Source organism: Cottoperca gobio, chromosome 17 (assembly GCF_900634415.1).
Source record: "Cottoperca gobio chromosome 17, fCotGob3.1, whole genome shotgun sequence".
In the NCBI taxonomy this organism is placed as follows: Eukaryota; Metazoa; Chordata; class Actinopteri; order Perciformes; family Bovichtidae; genus Cottoperca; species Cottoperca gobio.
Window position 1 is genome coordinate 949,953 of NC_041371.1, and position 17,079 is coordinate 967,031.

The 17,079-nt window shown below is 41.4% G+C and overlaps 1 protein-coding gene across 2 annotated transcripts in view; it reads left to right on the forward strand.

Moving 5' to 3' along the window:
* Positions 1 to 17,079, forward strand: part of dnaaf11 (dynein axonemal assembly factor 11) — a 51,825-nt gene that overhangs the window by 8,796 nt on the left and 25,950 nt on the right. For both annotated transcript variants that reach the window (XM_029454166.1, XM_029454167.1), the window contains exons 7-9: positions 5,383 to 5,460; positions 13,909 to 13,974; positions 14,281 to 14,350. In XM_029454166.1, the coding sequence (XP_029310026.1) occupies positions 5,383 to 5,460; positions 13,909 to 13,974; positions 14,281 to 14,350 (214 nt within the window). The remainder of the gene's footprint in view (positions 1 to 5,382; positions 5,461 to 13,908; positions 13,975 to 14,280; positions 14,351 to 17,079) is intronic.

The following is a 17,079-nucleotide window of genomic DNA, read 5'->3' on the forward strand; positions in this document are numbered from 1 at the left end:
TCAGCCTGGATCAATGCAATAGTTATTGTGCTTCATGCACCGTGTTTGTAAAGCCAGATGTGACGGATCTGTTTTACATTTTTCTGAGGAAAAGCTTTTGTATTTCGCCCCGCTGACCCGCAGTCACGGCGCTGACTCACAGCGTTTAGTTTTCATAACACCTCCAGCCACAGAGTCGTGAGTTGCTGAGCTGCGAATGACGAATACTGTAGAAGTATCCTGATGATGCTGCTTCATCTCCTGCCCACAGGAAGCTCTTCACTTCCGCCTGGAGGCTTTTCATTTCTTTTTCTCAGGTTAGTGGATGAGTCCGTCTTCAAGAAGTCTTCCCCTGCCCTCCTCAAAGAGACTCGTCCTGTAACACTTTATTTATCAGTGCTTAAGTAAATGTACACAGAAAATACTGTGTTTTTATGCCTCCACGCCGCTGCCTTCTTCAAATTGTGTCCACTTATTAGATTTTTGTGGTCAAAGTTCAACACGTTTTTGTCCATAACTCAAGAATTCATATGCTAATTATGACAGTTCAGGGTTAGGATAACATAACTGGATGAATTGAGGACATTTTGGACAGACATGGATGTAAACTGCAACTTGACTGGATCTTTTATTCACCCAGAGTCTTTGCTTAAATGAAATGGCTCAGTAAGACTCACAATAAACCCCCTCTCTATGGACAATAAGTCAGAAACTCCCCCTGGGTAAGCCCTATTTAAAGCCGACGAAGAAGCTGACCAGTGACCGCTTTCTAATCCCTATTAAAGAAAACATCCCGGCCTGCATGCTGTCCAAGCATAAAATCAAGGTGATATGGTGTTGCCTTTTTATCGTCTCCCTGCATGCGGCTGTCAGAGCGAGCTGACTTGATGCATGCAGTCGTGCAGTCACTGGATTGTCAGGAAAGATGAATTTCCTGCTCATGAGGTGGATTCTGCGATAAGGTCAGCCAGGAGACGCTTCTGTGTTTAATGGCTGCTCTGTTCCTGTGAGAGGAAGGGTAACACCAGACGAGCAGCAGACCTGCAGTCTGAGCAACTCAACCTGAAAACACAGCAGAAGCTTTAAGGTCGAAGGAAACTGACAGGCTGATAAATGGGTGCAGTACATTGGATGAGATGGACGGGTGGAGACCTTCATGACGGGAGATAACATGTGGTCTGTTGTTGAATATTTAAATAAAGATATTGAGGCAGACGCTTAAAAGTGGCAACTGCTATTTAAACATGATAGATAACAGAATGAAGCTCGTTCCAAACTATTCCCAGGGATTGTAGATAATCTAAGTTTTCTGTTACAAAACATGGAGATCAACAACGAATCATTGTGACTTCTCTTTTCTGTGTTTTGATTGGCCGGCAGCAGGACGCAGCTGCACCTCTGCTGCTCCTGACCTCCAATCCTGATACCACAAAGTGCTGCAGTCGCTGATGTACCTGCTCTCATCTCATCATCACGCAGCTTCTTATAGCTTAAAATACATGAAATGGTTATATGACACAAATGATACAGCAAACTAATATTATTAACTGTTTTTGTTGGACTAAACTGTAAAATCCAACTTTGCCACCTTTGAAGAGATTCATCCACCTGCAGAGGGTGCCGCATTTATAGACGCAGGTTCCAAACCCACATACGCTGCTCCGACAAACTGGCTCCATTCAAATGAAGGACAGGCTTGAGTTTTGACACACTGGGCTGAAACGGGCTCAATGCACCACAGAACTCCGGCCTTGCAGAAGGTATGTTCTGTAACCTGAAAGTCCTCTGTTCAGGGATCGTGGTTCTGCGGATTAAGACTTCACAGTTGTGCATGGCTAACTGAAAGCTGTCTGAACAGATCGTCCTCAGATCTGGACTCCACTCAAACCAGCGGTGAAGCTGTCACCACTGATGTCTCCATGACTCAGCTGTTTGATAGACGCCCTGTCACACCCCCTTTGCAGAAAAGAGCTCCAGAAAAGGATTTTATGGAGCAGAGAGCCACACTGACCTTGACAAGTCAACCCTGTATGGCTTAGGAGGAGATTGAGGGAAAAGCTCCTGTTTGAACTGGAAGGCAGAGTGATGGAGATGATCCTTTTGGTTTGATCTTTTGAAGTGGATACTTGCCCTCTGTCTCACCCCAACACACACTCACACAAACACATACTGTGGCTGACAGTCTTGACATGTCACACCCTGAAACCAAACCTGGGAAATAACCACAAAATATCAGCCAAATGGTTGTAATGTTTTGGTAGAAATGGACTCCAATCGATGGTAATTGTCCATCATTTGTAGTCCTGCTCCATTAAACCTAGTTGGCTGCTAAAAATCGCACCAACACACACATTAGAAGAAGTAAAACTAGTGGTTGAGACTCTAAATCTTTGTCTAAACAAAGTATATTGAGTGAGTTTTTCTCATTTACTTCAACACAACATCTCTTTCAGATCAAATCAAATCAAATGTATTTATACAGCCCAATATCACAAATTATACATTTGTCTCAGTGTTTACAGACTGTACAGGATACAACACCCTCTGTCCTCAGACCCTCTGTCCTTAGACCCTCTGTCCTTAGACCCTCTGTCCTTACACCCTCTGTCCTCAGACCCTCTGTCCTCAGACCCTCTGTCTTTAGACCCTCTGTCCCCAGACCCTCTGTCCTTAGACCCTCTGTCCCCAGACCCTCTGTCTTTAGACCCTCTGTCCTTAGACCTTCTGTCCTTAGACCCTCTGTCTTTAGACCCTCTGTCCTTAGACCCTCTGTCCTCAGACCCTCTGTCCTTAGACCCTCTGTCCCCAGACCCTCTGTCTTTAGACCCTCTGTCCTTAGACCCTCTGTCCTTACACCCTCTGTCCTTACACCCTCGCATCACACAAGGAAAAACGAGAGCAACTGAGGAGGGATCCCTCTCCCAGGATGGACAGACGTGCAATAGATGTCGTGTGTACAGGATAAACAACATAGTACAAATACAACATGTGACAGAAATTATGTTGTGTTGGAAAAGAGAAAGTTTGGTGTCCAGCAGGACCAGGGCAGCAGGCGCAGCCACGATTCCTGATCCTGACGTAAACTTTATCAGTGGCAACCTGCCACATGGGAGACACTGAAACTCTGGGGATGATACCCCGGATGATGAGTTAGTAACATACATTTACATAAATGCATACAGATAGAGAGGGAGAAGAAGAGAGGGAGGGGAGGAGAGAGGAGGAGAAGGAGGAGAGCAGGGAGGTGTCCCCCGGCAGTCTAAGTCTATAGTAGCATAACTAGGGGCTGATCCAAGGCAAGCCTGAGCCAGCCCTAACTATAAGCTTTATCAAAAAGCAAAGTCTTTAGCCTACTCTTAAATGTGGAGAGTGTGTCTGCCTCCCGAACACAAACTGGAAGCTGGTTCCACTGGAGAGGAGCTTGATAGCTGAAGGCTCAGCTCAGATCAGAGCTTCTTCCCTAAACCAGTGAGACCTCTTGTGAAGTCTCTGTCACACCAGTTTGTTCATCTTATTCATTTTTGTCCTTTAAATTGTCTAAACTACTGATAGAAATCATTGTCGAAATACTTAAAGTTACAATCTGCGTTTTGTTCTCTTTGGCGACACCTATGGCCATAAACAGCAACTGCAGGTGTGTTTTTTGGATCTCACTTCTCAGTGGTCCAAACAGTGTCGGGAACTTCTGGGAATGTCGCCACAGACACACAGTTTGGATTTAACAGACAGTTCCTTAAATTCATTTCTTCAGTATTTTTACTTTAAATAAGATCCAGGTTGTAATAAACCCAAATTATCCTTCAAACATTTTGCCAGCTGATATGTTTCCAGGAAAATAAAATCTTTTGATGCACAAAAGGCGATGCAGCCTCTATCATGGTTCCTTTAGGAATAAATAAAACTGGTTTGTTAGCACGAACACTGAAAGCCAGAGGGACTAAGCGCCTCTTAGAGAAGAATCCACATCCTCTAGCATGAATATAAAATCCGAGGAAGAGGACATGGTGGCCCTGCTTCGCTGTATGACTGCCTGTGTGACTCTAACATGCACGACCACACTGCTAATGGACATATTAACCCAGGCAGGGTGCCTCGTCCAGCCACTCAGCTCCACAGCACCACTTACACTCATTGCAGGTCTCTCTGCAGCCCACCACTCTAATAACAACATGAATTTAACATCCTTGAGTTCAGCAGATTGGTAGTTCTTCCAACACACTGTCTCTCTCCTCTCTGTGGCTGAGGCCGTGATGGCCGACCCTCCGCACAGCGCCAAACACTCGCCGCCTCGACCGCTGACTCATTGGTCTGCTGCTCAGTGGGTTTAATAGATGGACGTATGTGAAGTGTGTTTCCCTGCTTGTGCTCCTGCACGGCCTGCTGCATGTGGCTAATGGAGTGACTGGCTGTGTAGTGGATGGTGAAGAGAATACAGTAAAACATTTGTCTTTAGAAAATGCTCAGTGGCTTCAGTTTAATAATCCAATCTGAGTGATTTGGTTCCATCAGGAGGCGTTTTATGAACACTTTACATTGTGTTGCTTCTGTTGAAACAACTGGTTTTAGAGTTTATCAAAGGAGCATAGAGAGCTGCAGGGATGATGTAATGTTGTAGGTCGACCCGGGAGGTTAGCTGGTTCCCTCAACTAACAGCCAACAGGATTTTTCTTTTGGATTATTGCAGAAAATGAGCTCTGTGGCAAACAATCGTTTATGATCAACGCCCAGAGACAGGAAAACTGTGACAGGAGAAGAGTTTACAATTTGTGAATCTACATATTCGTTTTGATTATTGTTTTTAATTTATGTAAGAAATAATCCAGAATAAACTGATTTGAAGTGTAATAAATCAAGAGATCTGCTGTACACGCAGAGCTATCTTCATAACAAGCCACACCAGAATTAATCTTGGTTGAATTTTGGACACATGGACATCTGTTCTGAGTGAACATGTGTTTGTGTGTCATTAGAAATAAATGGACACAGAGGGGACATTATTTCCCTTTATGTGGAACATTTAATCCAACAGATTTGGTCCAAATTGACTTTTTTTCTTCTTCATTTTCTGCTAACTTCAACCCATTTAAATGTGTGTATGTGTGTGTGTGTGTCTGTGTGTCTGTGTGTCTGTGTGTGTGTGTGTGTGTGTGTGTCCTACAATAAAACCCTCTATTGCACATTATCTGTTGCGTCTGTCTTTATGGACACTCCTGGACGAGAAGTGGCTCTCTCCTTCACCCCAAAGACCTCATAATTCCGCTACTGTCGTCTGTCAGACCACACACACACACACACACACACACACACACACACACACACACACACACACACACACACACACACACACACACACACATACACACACACTGCAGTCTTTACTCATGCTTTGCTGTTTCCCTGCAGGGAGAGAGAGAAGAAGCCGAAGGCCCCGAGGACGCTGATCACTGATAAAGGACGAGTTATGAACGTCAACGAGCCCAAGTAGGCGAAACCTTTTCTAGCAAAAAACATTTTTTTGTAGATCTCTTGTTACTTCTGGAAAACACACAAAACATTAAAAGTATATTTTATTTAAAACTCTTATTTTGAAGTAAGGCAAACATTTCGGCTGCGGGCTGTAAACATCCAGTACTTGTTTGGAGATTAATCCTGCAAAATCCTGCTTTTACATTAATGCATGAGTAATAATAGTCTAATGATATGATGCATAATAGTGAAACAGACAGATTCTTTAATTACATTTTCCTGATTAAACTTGCATACTGTGCAAGAATGCAGGACTTCTACTTGTAACAGTGTTGTTACAGTGTGGTATAAGTAACGCTAAGATCTCATCTCAGTAGCGTTGTTCCGTTGCAGTGGTGCAGGATCACCAGCGATGATTGACTGTGAGGGAAATCGACCAATCCAGTCACCTACAGCAGCGAACACAGCAGAAAGCAACATAATTGGTTTTGTTCAGCCAGAGCAACAAAATACATCCAATCAACTGCTTCAATTTTGTTTCGGAAAAAAGAATAAAGAAAACAGGTCACTGCTCCCAAACAGGTTCCCTTCACAGTTCTTCATAACCGTGAAGTGTTTTCTTTGAGACCCTCGATTACTTCCAACTGCTCAGACAGCATTGCTTTATTAGCGGCCTTTGCTTTTTTGATTGGCTTGTCTGCTAGCGGAGCGCTACAGAGCATGCTGGAGGGGGGGAGGGGGGGCGACCTGATAGCTGTGGGCCACCCCGCTCTCCCTCCATCAGAGCAAGGCCACGGGGGTCGAGGCCTTTAAACACGGCTGATTTAATTTGTAATCTGCACTGCAGACACAGTCAGGTCAGGAATGTATCCTTTATATGATATATCGCTTCAAAGCAGCAGGGAAATGTCAAAACATCAAATCTAAATGTTGATGTCATGTTCTGGAGATTGATGCTCCTCAAACACAATATAAGAAGAAATACCACCAAAGGAAAATATCTTGTAACATTTCAATCATGTTTCTATAACACAGCGAGTTAATATATTTGAATTATTTGTCTGTGAAGTATTATATAGGAGTTGCAGTCCAGGCAATTCACATTTTTGAAGTGTCGTTTGTAGTTTTAGATCAGTGTCATTTAACATTCAAGCATGGAAAGGAGTTTTTTTTATTAAGTTTAAGAGCTGAAAGTAGTTGAAGTGTAATCCCTGAGAGCATTTAAAATGTTTCAAGTTTCTAAACCCTGTAGTGCTGGAGATAGTTGAAGTGTGTGCACTGTAAACAGTTGAACTGTCAGTAGTGTGTCAGCAGAGAGTTAAAGTGTCTGTAGTGTGTCAGCAGAGAGTTGAAGTGTCTGTAGTGTGTCAGCAGAGAGTTGAAGTGTCTGTAGTGTGTCAGCAGACAATTGAAGTGTCAGTAGTATGTCAGCAGAGAGTTGAAGTGTCTGTAGTGTGTCAGCAGAGAGTTGCAGTTTCTGTATTATGTCAGCAGAGAGGTGAAGTGTCAGTAGTATAACAGCAGAGAGTTAAAGTGTCTGTAGTGTGTCAGCAGGGAGGTGAAGTGTCTGTAGTGTGTCAGCAGAGAGGTGAAGTGTCTGTAGTGTGTCAGCAGAGAGGTGAAGTGTTAGTAGTATGTCAGCAGAGAGTTAAAGTGTCTGTGGTGTGTCAGCAGAGAGGTGAAGTGTTAGTCGTGTGTCAGCAGAGAGTTAAAGTGTCTGTAGTGTGTCAGCAGAGAGTTGAAGTGTCTGTAATGTGTCAGCAGAGAGTTGAAGTGTATGTGTTCTGTCAGCAGAGAGTTGAAGTGTCTGTAGTGTGTCAGCAGAGAGTTGAAGTGTCTGTAATGTGTCAGCAGAGAGTTGAAGTGTATGTGTTCTGTCAGCAGAGAGTTGAAGTGTCTGTAGTGTGTCAGCAGACAGTTGAAGTGTCAGTAGTATGTCAGCAGAGAGTTGAAGTGTCTGTAGTGTGTCAGCAGTGAGGTAAAGTGTCTGTGGTGTGTCAGCAGAGAGGTGAAGTGTTAGTAGTGTGTCAGCAGAGAGCTGAAGTGTCTGTAGTGTGTCAGCAGTGAGGTAAAGTGTCTGTGGTGTGTCAGCAGAGAGGTGAAGTGTTAGTAGTGTGTCAGCAGAGAGGTGAAGTGTTAGTAGTGTGTCAGCAGAGAGGTGAAGTGTTAATAGTGTGTCAGCAGAGAGTTAAAGTGTCTGTAGTCTGTCAGCAGAGAGGTGAAGTGTCTGTAGTGTGTCAGCAGAGAGTTAAAGTGTTTGTAGTCTGTCAGCAGAGAGGTGAAGTGTCTGTAGTGTGTCAGCAGAGAGTTAAAGTGTCTGTAGTGTGTCAGCAGAGAGGTGAAGTGTTAGTAGTGTGTCAGCAGAGAGTTAAAGTGTCTGTAGTGTGTCAGCAGAGAGGTGAAGTGTTAGTAGTGTGTCAGCAGAGAGTTAAAGTGTCTGTAGTGTGTCAGCAGAGAGGTGAAGTGTTAGTAGTGTGTCAGCAGAGAGGTGAAGTGTCTGTAGTGTGTCAGCAGAGAGTTGAAGTGTCTGTAGTGTGTCAGCAGAGAGGTGAAGTGTCTGTAGTGTGTCAGCAGAGAGTTGAAGTGTCTGTAGTGTGTCAACAGAGAGGTGAAGTGTCTGTAGTGTGTCAGCAGAGAGGTGAAGTGTCTGTAGTGTGTCAGCAGAGAGTTGAAGTGTTAGTAGTATGTCAGCAGAGAGTTAAAGTGTCTGTGGTGTTTCAGCAGAGAGGTGAAGTGTTAGTCGTGTGTCAGCAGAGAGTTAAAGTGTCTGTAGTGTGTCAGCAGAGAGGTTAAGTGTTAGTCGTGTCTCAGCAGAGAGTTGAAGTGTCAGTAGTGTGTCAGCAGAGAGTTGAAGTGTCTGTAATGTGTCAGCCGAGAGTTGAAGTGTCTGTAGTAAGTCAGCAGAGAGTTAAAGTGTCTGTAGTGTATCAGCAGAGAGGTGAAGTGTCTGTAGTGTGTCAGCAGAGAGTTGAAGTGTCTGTGGTGTGTCAGCAGAGAGGTGAAGTGTTAGTAGTGTGTCAGCAGAGAGTTGAAGTGTCTGTAGTGTGTCAGCAGACAGTTGAAGTGTCTGTAGTCTGTCAGCAGAGAGTTAAAATGTCTGTGGTGTGTCAGCAGGGAGGTGAAGTGTTAGTAGTTTGTCAGCAGAGAGTTAAAGTGTTTGTAGTGTGTCAACAGAGAGTTGAAGTGTTAGTAGTGTGTTAGCAGAGAGTTGAAGTGTCTGTGGTGTGTCAGCAGAGAGGTGAAGTGTTAGTAGTGTGTCAGCAGACAGTTGAAGTGTCTGTAGTGTGTCAGCAGAGAGGTGAAGTGTTAGTAGTGTGTCAGCAGAGAGATGAAGTGTTAGTCGTGGGTCAGCAGAGAGTTAAAGTGTCTGTGGTGTGTCAGCAGAGAGTTGAAGTGTTAGTAGTGTGTCAGCAGAGAGTTAATGTGTCTGTGGTGTGTCAGCAGAGAGGTGAAGTGTTAGTAGTGTGTCAGCAGAGAGTTTAAGTGTCAGTGGTGTGTCAGCAGAGAGGTGAAGTGTTAGTAGTGTGTCAGCAGAGAGTTGAAGTGTCTGTAGTGTGTCAGCAGACAGTTGAAGTGTCTGTAGTGTCAGCATAGAGGTGAAGTGTTAGTAGTGTGTCAGCAGAGAGTTAAAGTGTCTGTGGTGTGTCAGCAGAGAGGTGAAGTGTTAGTAGTGTGTCAGCAGAGAGGTGAAGTGTTAGTCGTGTGTCAGCAGAGAGTTGAAGTGTCAGTGGTGTGTCAGCAGAGAGGTGAAGTGTTAGTAGTGTGTCAGCAGAGAGTTGAAGTGTCTGTAGTGTGCCAGCAGACAGTTGAAGTGTCTGTAGTGTGTCAGCAGAGAGTTGAAGTGTCAGTGGTGTGTCAGCAGAGAGGTGAAGTGTTAGTCGTGTGTCAGCAGACAGTTGAAGTGTCAGTAGTATGTCAGCAGAGAGGTGAAGTGTTAGTAGTGTGTCAGCAGAGAGGTGAAGTGTTAGTCGTGTGTCAGCAGACAGTTGAAGTGTTAGTAGTGTGTCAGCAGAGAGGTGAAGTGTTAGTAGTGTGTCAGCAGAGAGTTAAAGTGTCTGTAGTGTGTCAGCATAGAGGTGAAGTGTTAGTAGTGTGTCAGCAGAGAGTTAAAGTGTCTGTGGTGTGTCAGCAGAGAGGTGAAGTGTTAGTAGTGTGTCAGCAGAGAGGTGAAGTGTTAGTCGTGTGTCAGCAGAGAGGTGAAGTGTTAGTCGTGTGTCAGCAGACAGTTGAAGTGTCAGTAGTATGTCAGCAGAGAGTTGAAGTTTCTGCAGTGTGTCAGCAGTGAGGTAAAGTGTCTGTAGTGTCAGCATAGAGGTGAAGTGTTAGTAGTGTGTCAGCAGAGAGTTAAAGTGTCTGTGGTGTGTCAGCAGAGAGGTGAAGTGTTAGTAGTGTGTCAGCAGAGAGGTGAAGTGTTAGTCGTGTGTCAGCAGAGAGTTGAAGTGTCAGTGGTGTGTCAGCAGAGAGGTGAAGTGTTAGTAGTGTGTCAGCAGAGAGTTGAAGTGTCTGTAGTGTGCCAGCAGACAGTTGAAGTGTCTGTAGTGTGTCAGCATAGAGGTGAAGTGTTAGTAGTGTGTCAGCAGAGAGGTGAAGTGTCAGTATTATGTCAGCAGAGAGTTGAAGTGTCTGTGGTGTGTCAGCAGAGAGGTGAAGTGTTAGTAGTGTGTCAGCAGAGAGGTGAAGTGTTAGTCGTGTGTCAGCAGACAGTTGAAGTGTCAGTAGTATGTCAGCAGAGAGGTGAAGTGTTAGTAGTGTGTCAGCAGAGAGGTGAAGTGTTAGTCGTGTGTCAGCAGACAGTTGAAGTGTTAGTAGTGTGTCAGCAGAGAGGTGAAGTGTTAGTAGTGTGTCAGCAGAGAGTTAAAGTGTCTGTAGTGTGTCAGCATAGAGGTGAAGTGTTAGTAGTGTGTCAGCAGAGAGTTAAAGTGTCTGTGGTGTGTCAGCAGAGAGGTGAAGTGTTAGTAGTGTGTCAGCAGAGAGGTGAAGTGTTAGTCGTGTGTCAGCAGAGAGGTGAAGTGTCAGTGGTGTGTCAGCAGAGAGGTGAAGTGTTAGTCGTGTGTCAGCAGACAGTTGAAGTGTCAGTAGTATGTCAGCAGAGAGGTGAAGTGTTAGTAGTGTGTCAGCAGAGAGGTGAAGTGTTAGTCGTGTGTCAGCAGACAGTTGAAGTGATAGTAGTGTGTCAGCAGAGAGGTGAAGTGTTAGTAGTGTGTCAGCAGAGAGTTAAAGTGTCTGTGGTGTGTCAGCAGAGAGGTGAAGTGTTAGTAGTGTGTCAGCAGAGAGGTGAAGTGTTAGTCGTGTGTCAGCAGAGAGGTGAAGTGTTAGTCGTGTGTCAGCAGACAGTTGAAGTGTCAGTAGTATGTCAGCAGAGAGTTGAAGTTTCTGCAGTGTGTCAGCAGTGAGGTAAAGTGTCTGTAGTGTCAGCATAGAGGTGAAGTGTTAGTAGTGTGTCAGCAGAGAGTTAAAGTGTCTGTGGTGTGTCAGCAGAGAGGTGAAGTGTTAGTAGTGTGTCAGCAGAGAGGTGAAGTGTTAGTCGTGTGTCAGCAGAGAGTTGAAGTGTCAGTGGTGTGTCAGCAGAGAGGTGAAGTGTTAGTAGTGTGTCAGCAGAGAGTTGAAGTGTCTGTAGTGTGCCAGCAGACAGTTGAAGTGTCTGTAGTGTGTCAGCATAGAGGTGAAGTGTTAGTAGTGTGTCAGCAGAGAGGTGAAGTGTCAGTATTATGTCAGCAGAGAGTTGAAGTGTCTGTGGTGTGTCAGCAGAGAGGTGAAGTGTTAGTAGTGTGTCAGCAGAGAGGTGAAGTGTTAGTCGTGTGTCAGCAGACAGTTGAAGTGTCAGTAGTATGTCAGCAGAGAGGTGAAGTGTTAGTAGTGTGTCAGCAGAGAGGTGAAGTGTTAGTCGTGTGTCAGCAGACAGTTGAAGTGTTAGTAGTGTGTCAGCAGAGAGGTGAAGTGTTAGTAGTGTGTCAGCAGAGAGTTAAAGTGTCTGTAGTGTGTCAGCATAGAGGTGAAGTGTTAGTAGTGTGTCAGCAGAGAGTTAAAGTGTCTGTGGTGTGTCAGCAGAGAGGTGAAGTGTTAGTAGTGTGTCAGCAGAGAGGTGAAGTGTTAGTCGTGTGTCAGCAGAGAGGTGAAGTGTTAGTCGTGTGTCAGCAGACAGTTGAAGTGTCAGTAGTATGTCAGCAGAGAGTTGAAGTTTCTGCAGTGTGTCAGCAGAGAGTTGAAGTGTCAGTGGTGTGTCAGCAGAGAGGTGAAGTGTCTGTGGTGTGTCAGCAGAGAGGTGAAGTGTTAGTAGTGTGTCAGCAGAGAGGTGAAGTGTTAGTCGTGTGTCAGCAGAGAGGTGAAGTGTTAGTCGTGTGTCAGCAGACAGTTGAAGTGTCAGTAGTATGTCAGCAGAGAGTTGAAGTTTCTGCAGTGTGTCAGCAGTGAGGTAAAGTGTCTGTAGTGTCAGCATAGAGGTGAAGTGTTAGTAGTGTGTCAGCAGAGAGTTAAAGTGTCTGTGGTGTGTCAGCAGAGAGGTGAAGTGTTAGTAGTGTGTCAGCAGAGAGGTGAAGTGTTAGTCGTGTGTCAGCAGAGAGTTGAAGTGTCAGTGGTGTGTCAGCAGAGAGGTGAAGTGTTAGTAGTGTGTCAGCAGAGAGTTGAAGTGTCTGTAGTGTGCCAGCAGACAGTTGAAGTGTCTGTAGTGTGTCAGCATAGAGGTGAAGTGTTAGTAGTGTGTCAGCAGAGAGGTGAAGTGTCAGTATTATGTCAGCAGAGAGTTGAAGTGTCTGTGGTGTGTCAGCAGAGAGGTGAAGTGTTAGTAGTGTGTCAGCAGAGAGGTGAAGTGTTAGTCAGTGTGTCAGCAGACAGTTGAAGTGTCAGTAGTATGTCAGCAGAGAGGTGAAGTGTTAGTAGTGTGTCAGCAGAGAGGTGAAGTGTTAGTCGTGTGTCAGCAGACAGTTGAAGTGTTAGTAGTGTGTCAGCAGAGAGGTGAAGTGTTAGTAGTGTGTCAGCAGAGAGTTAAAGTGTCTGTAGTGTGTCAGCATAGAGGTGAAGTGTTAGTAGTGTGTCAGCAGAGAGTTAAAGTGTCTGTGGTGTGTCAGCAGAGAGGTGAAGTGTTAGTAGTGTGTCAGCAGAGAGGTGAAGTGTTAGTCGTGTGTCAGCAGAGAGGTGAAGTGTTAGTAGTGTGTCAGCAGAGAGGTGAAGTGTTAGTCGTGTGTCAGCAGACAGTTGAAGTGTTAGTAGTGTGTCAGCAGAGAGGTGAAGTGTTAGTAGTGTGTCAGCAGAGAGTTAAAGTGTCTGTAGTGTGTCAGCATAGAGGTGAAGTGTTAGTAGTGTGTCAGCAGAGAGTTAAAGTGTCTGTGGTGTGTCAGCATAGAGGTGAAGTGTTAGTAGTGTGTCAGCAGAGAGGTGAAGTGTCAGTATTATGTCAGCAGAGAGTTGAAGTGTCTGTGGTGTGTCAGCAGAGAGGTGAAGTGTTAGTAGTGTGTCAGCAGAGAGGTGAAGTGTTAGTCGTGTGTCAGCAGACAGTTGAAGTGTCAGTAGTATGTCAGCAGAGAGGTGAAGTGTTAGTAGTGTGTCAGCAGAGAGGTGAAGTGTTAGTCGTGTGTCAGCAGACAGTTGAAGTGTTAGTAGTGTGTCAGCAGAGAGGTGAAGTGTTAGTAGTGTGTCAGCAGAGAGTTAAAGTGTCTGTAGTGTGTCAGCATAGAGTTGAAGTGTTAGTAGTGTGTCAGCAGAGAGTTAAAGTGTCTGTGGTGTGTCAGCAGAGAGGTGAAGTGTTAGTAGTGTGTCAGCAGAGAGGTGAAGTGTTAGTCGTGTGTCAGCAGAGAGGTGAAGTGTTAGTCGTGTGTCAGCAGACAGTTGAAGTGTCAGTAGTATGTCAGCAGAGAGTTGAAGTTTCTGCAGTGTGTCAGCAGAGAGGTGAAGTGTTAGTCGTGTGTCAGCAGAGAGTTGAAGTGTCAGTAGTATGTCAGCAGAGAGGTGAAGTGTTAGTCGTGTGTCAGCAGACAGTTGAAGTGTCAGTAGTATGTCAGCAGAGAGTTGAAGTTTCTGCAGTGTGTCAGCAGAGAGTTGAATTGTCAGTGGTGTGTCAGCAGAGAGGTGAAGTGTTAGTAGTATGTCAGCAGAGAGTTAAAGTGTCTGTGGTGTGTCAGCAGAGAGGTGAAGTGTTAGTAGTTTGTCAGCAGACAGTTGAAGTGTCTGTTGAAGAGTAAATATCAGTAGGAAGTTTTCTTTACCGTGTAGATGCTGAAAGCAGTTGAACTGCCAGTTGAAGGCCATAAGATCAAGAGTTGCAATTATCAGTATATGTATTAATAAAAGTAAATACACTTCCTGTTGTAGTCGGAGGGCTGGAGAGTGTTGAAGTGTCTGAATTGTGTTTGAGTTTAAGTTGTGTAGATTCTCTGGCAGCAGGTTTGTAAATTAATACATTACATAATTTAAAGAACAGTGTTTGTAGCTCTGCATTTCTTTATTCTTCCTCTTTGTGTTCTTGTACAGACTCGACTTCGCTCTCACAGAAGATGAAGAAAACAACACGATTGTCTTGAACCTGGAAGTGTTCAGGTACGAAACCACGAGCCCAAACTCTCAACAGCTTATTTTATGAATATATAATGGAGTTTTCAATTTATATCAAGCCACCTGGCTGGTTTATCACACAGAAGACTATGTTGTATACATGTCTACTGATGCTTGTGTTTTCAATCAGACAAACTGGTGAAGTTCAGCTTCATGTCTCAAGTTGATTCCAGGTGTGAAAGATGTGTGACCGAAGCTCTGCACCTGCACAGCTGATCCCTGTGAGACACTACTACACCTGTCATCTATTTATATACACTGACCTGATCTCTACCTGCACCCCCCTCACAGACACATGGACTCCTCTCTGATTGACGTGGACGTTCAGCCGACGTACGCCAGAGTCATCGTCAAAGGAAAGGTACACTGTGAGGAGTTTATAAGATTAGTTTATCACCTTAAGTTTTCCCTCAACATTGTTAAAACAAATGCATTAATTCAGGATGTATAACACCCTAAAGGGCAGCAGCTGGGACGCACATCTTACGTTTATAGGTCAGATTGTTACACGGTAACCTTTCCCATCATAGATATTTACAATTAACAATTATTTACAATTAACAACAATTACAAGTAACTTAGTAAAAATACAGTAACTAAGTATAAATACAGTAACTTAGTATAAATACAGTAACTCAGTATAAATACAGTAACTTAGTATAAATACAGTAACTAAGTATAAATACAGTAACTTAGTATAAATACAGTAACTCAGTATAAATACAGTAACTTAGTATAAATACAGTAACTAAGTATAAATACAGTAACTTAGTATAAATACAGTAACTTAGTATAAATACAGTAACTAAGTATAAATACAGTAACTTAGTATAAATACAGTAACTAAGTATAAATAAACTTAGTATAAATACAGTAACTAAGTATAAATACAGTAACTTAGTATAAATACAGTAACTTAGTATAGATACAGTAACTAAGTATAAATACAGTAACTTAGTATAAATACAGTAACTTAGTATAAATACAGTAACTCAGTATAAATACAGTAACTAAGTATAAATACAGTAACTAAGTATAAATACAGTAACATAGTATAATACAGTAACTTAGTATAGATACAGTAACTTAGTATAAATACAGTAACTTAGTATAGATACAGTAACTTAGTATAAATACAGTAACTTAGTATAAATACAGTAACTTAGTATAGATACAGTAACTAAGTATAAATACAGTAACTAAGTATAAATACAGTAACTTAGTATAAATACAGTAACTTAGTATAGATACAGTAACTAAGTATAAATACAGTAACTTAGTATAAATACAGTAACTAAGTATAAATACAGTAACTTAGTATAGATACAGTAACTTAGTATAAATACAGTAACTCAGTATAAATACAGTAACTAAGTATAAATACAGTAACTTAGTATAGATACAGTAACTTAGTATAAATACAGTAACTTAGTATAAATACAGTAACTAAGTATAAATACAGTAACTTAGTATAGATACAGTAACTAAGTATAAATACAGTAACTAAGTATAAATACAGTTACATAGTATAAATACAGTAACTTAGTATAAATACAGTAACTTAGTATAGATACAGTAACTAAGTATAAATACAGTAACTCAGTATAAATACAGTTACATAGTATAAATACAGTAACTTAGTATAAATACAGTAACTTAGTATAAATACAGTAACTCAGTATAAATACAGTAACTTAGTATAAATACAGTAACTTAGTATAAATACAGTAACTCAGTATAAATACAGTAACTTAGTATAAATACAGTAACTTAGTATAGATACAGTAACTAAGTATAAATACAGTAACTTAGTATAAATACAGTAACTCAGTATAAATACAGTAACTTAGTATAAATACAGTAACTAAGTATAAATACAGTAACTTAGTATAAATACAGTAACTCAGTATAAATACAGTAACTTAGTATAAATACAGTAACTTAGTATAGATACAGTAACTAAGTATAAATACAGTAACTTAGTATAAATACAGTAACTTAGTATAAATACAGTAACTCAGTATAAATACAGTAACTTAGTATAAATACAGTAACTTAGTATAAATACAGTAACTCAGTATAAATACAGTAACTTAGTATAAATACAGTAACTAAGTATAAATACAGTAACTCAGTATAAATACAGTAACTTAGTATAAATACAGTAACTCAGTATAAATACAGTAACTCAGTATAGATACAGTAACTTAGTATAAATACAGTAACTAAGTATAAATACAGTAACTAAGTATAAATACAGTAACTTAGTATAAATACAGTAACTAAGTATAAATACAGTAACTCAGTATAAATACAGTAACTAAGTATAAATACAGTAACTCAGTATAAATACAGTAACTTAGTATAAATACAGTAACTAAGTATAAATACAGTAACTTAGTATAAATACAGTAACTAAGTATAAATACAGTAACTTAGTATAAATACAGTAACTTAGTATAGATACAGTAACTAAGTATAAATACAGTAACTCAGTATAAATACAGTAACTAAGTATAAATACAGTAACTTAGTATAGATACAGTAACTTAGTATAAATACAGTAACTAAGTATAAATACAGTAACTTAGTATAAATACAGTAACTCAGTATAAATACAGTAACTTAGTATAAATACAGTAACTCAGTATAAATACAGTTACATAGTATAAATACAGTAACTTAGTATAAATACAGTAACTCAGTATAAATACAGTAACTTAGTATAAATACAGTAACTCAGTATAAATACAGTAACTTAGTATAAATACAGTAACTAAGTATAAATACAGTTACATAGTATAAATACAGTTACATAGTATAAATACAGTAACTAAGTATAAATACAGTAACTTAGTATAGATACAGTAACTTAGTATAAATACAGTAACTAAGTATAAATACAGTAACTAAGTATAAATACAGTAACATAGTATAAATACAGTAACTTAGTATAGATACAGTAACTTAGTATAAATACAGTAACTTAGTATAAATACAGTAACTTAGTATAAATACAGTACTAAGTATACAGTAACTTAGTATAGATACAGTAACTAAGTATAAATACAGTAACTAAGTATAAATACA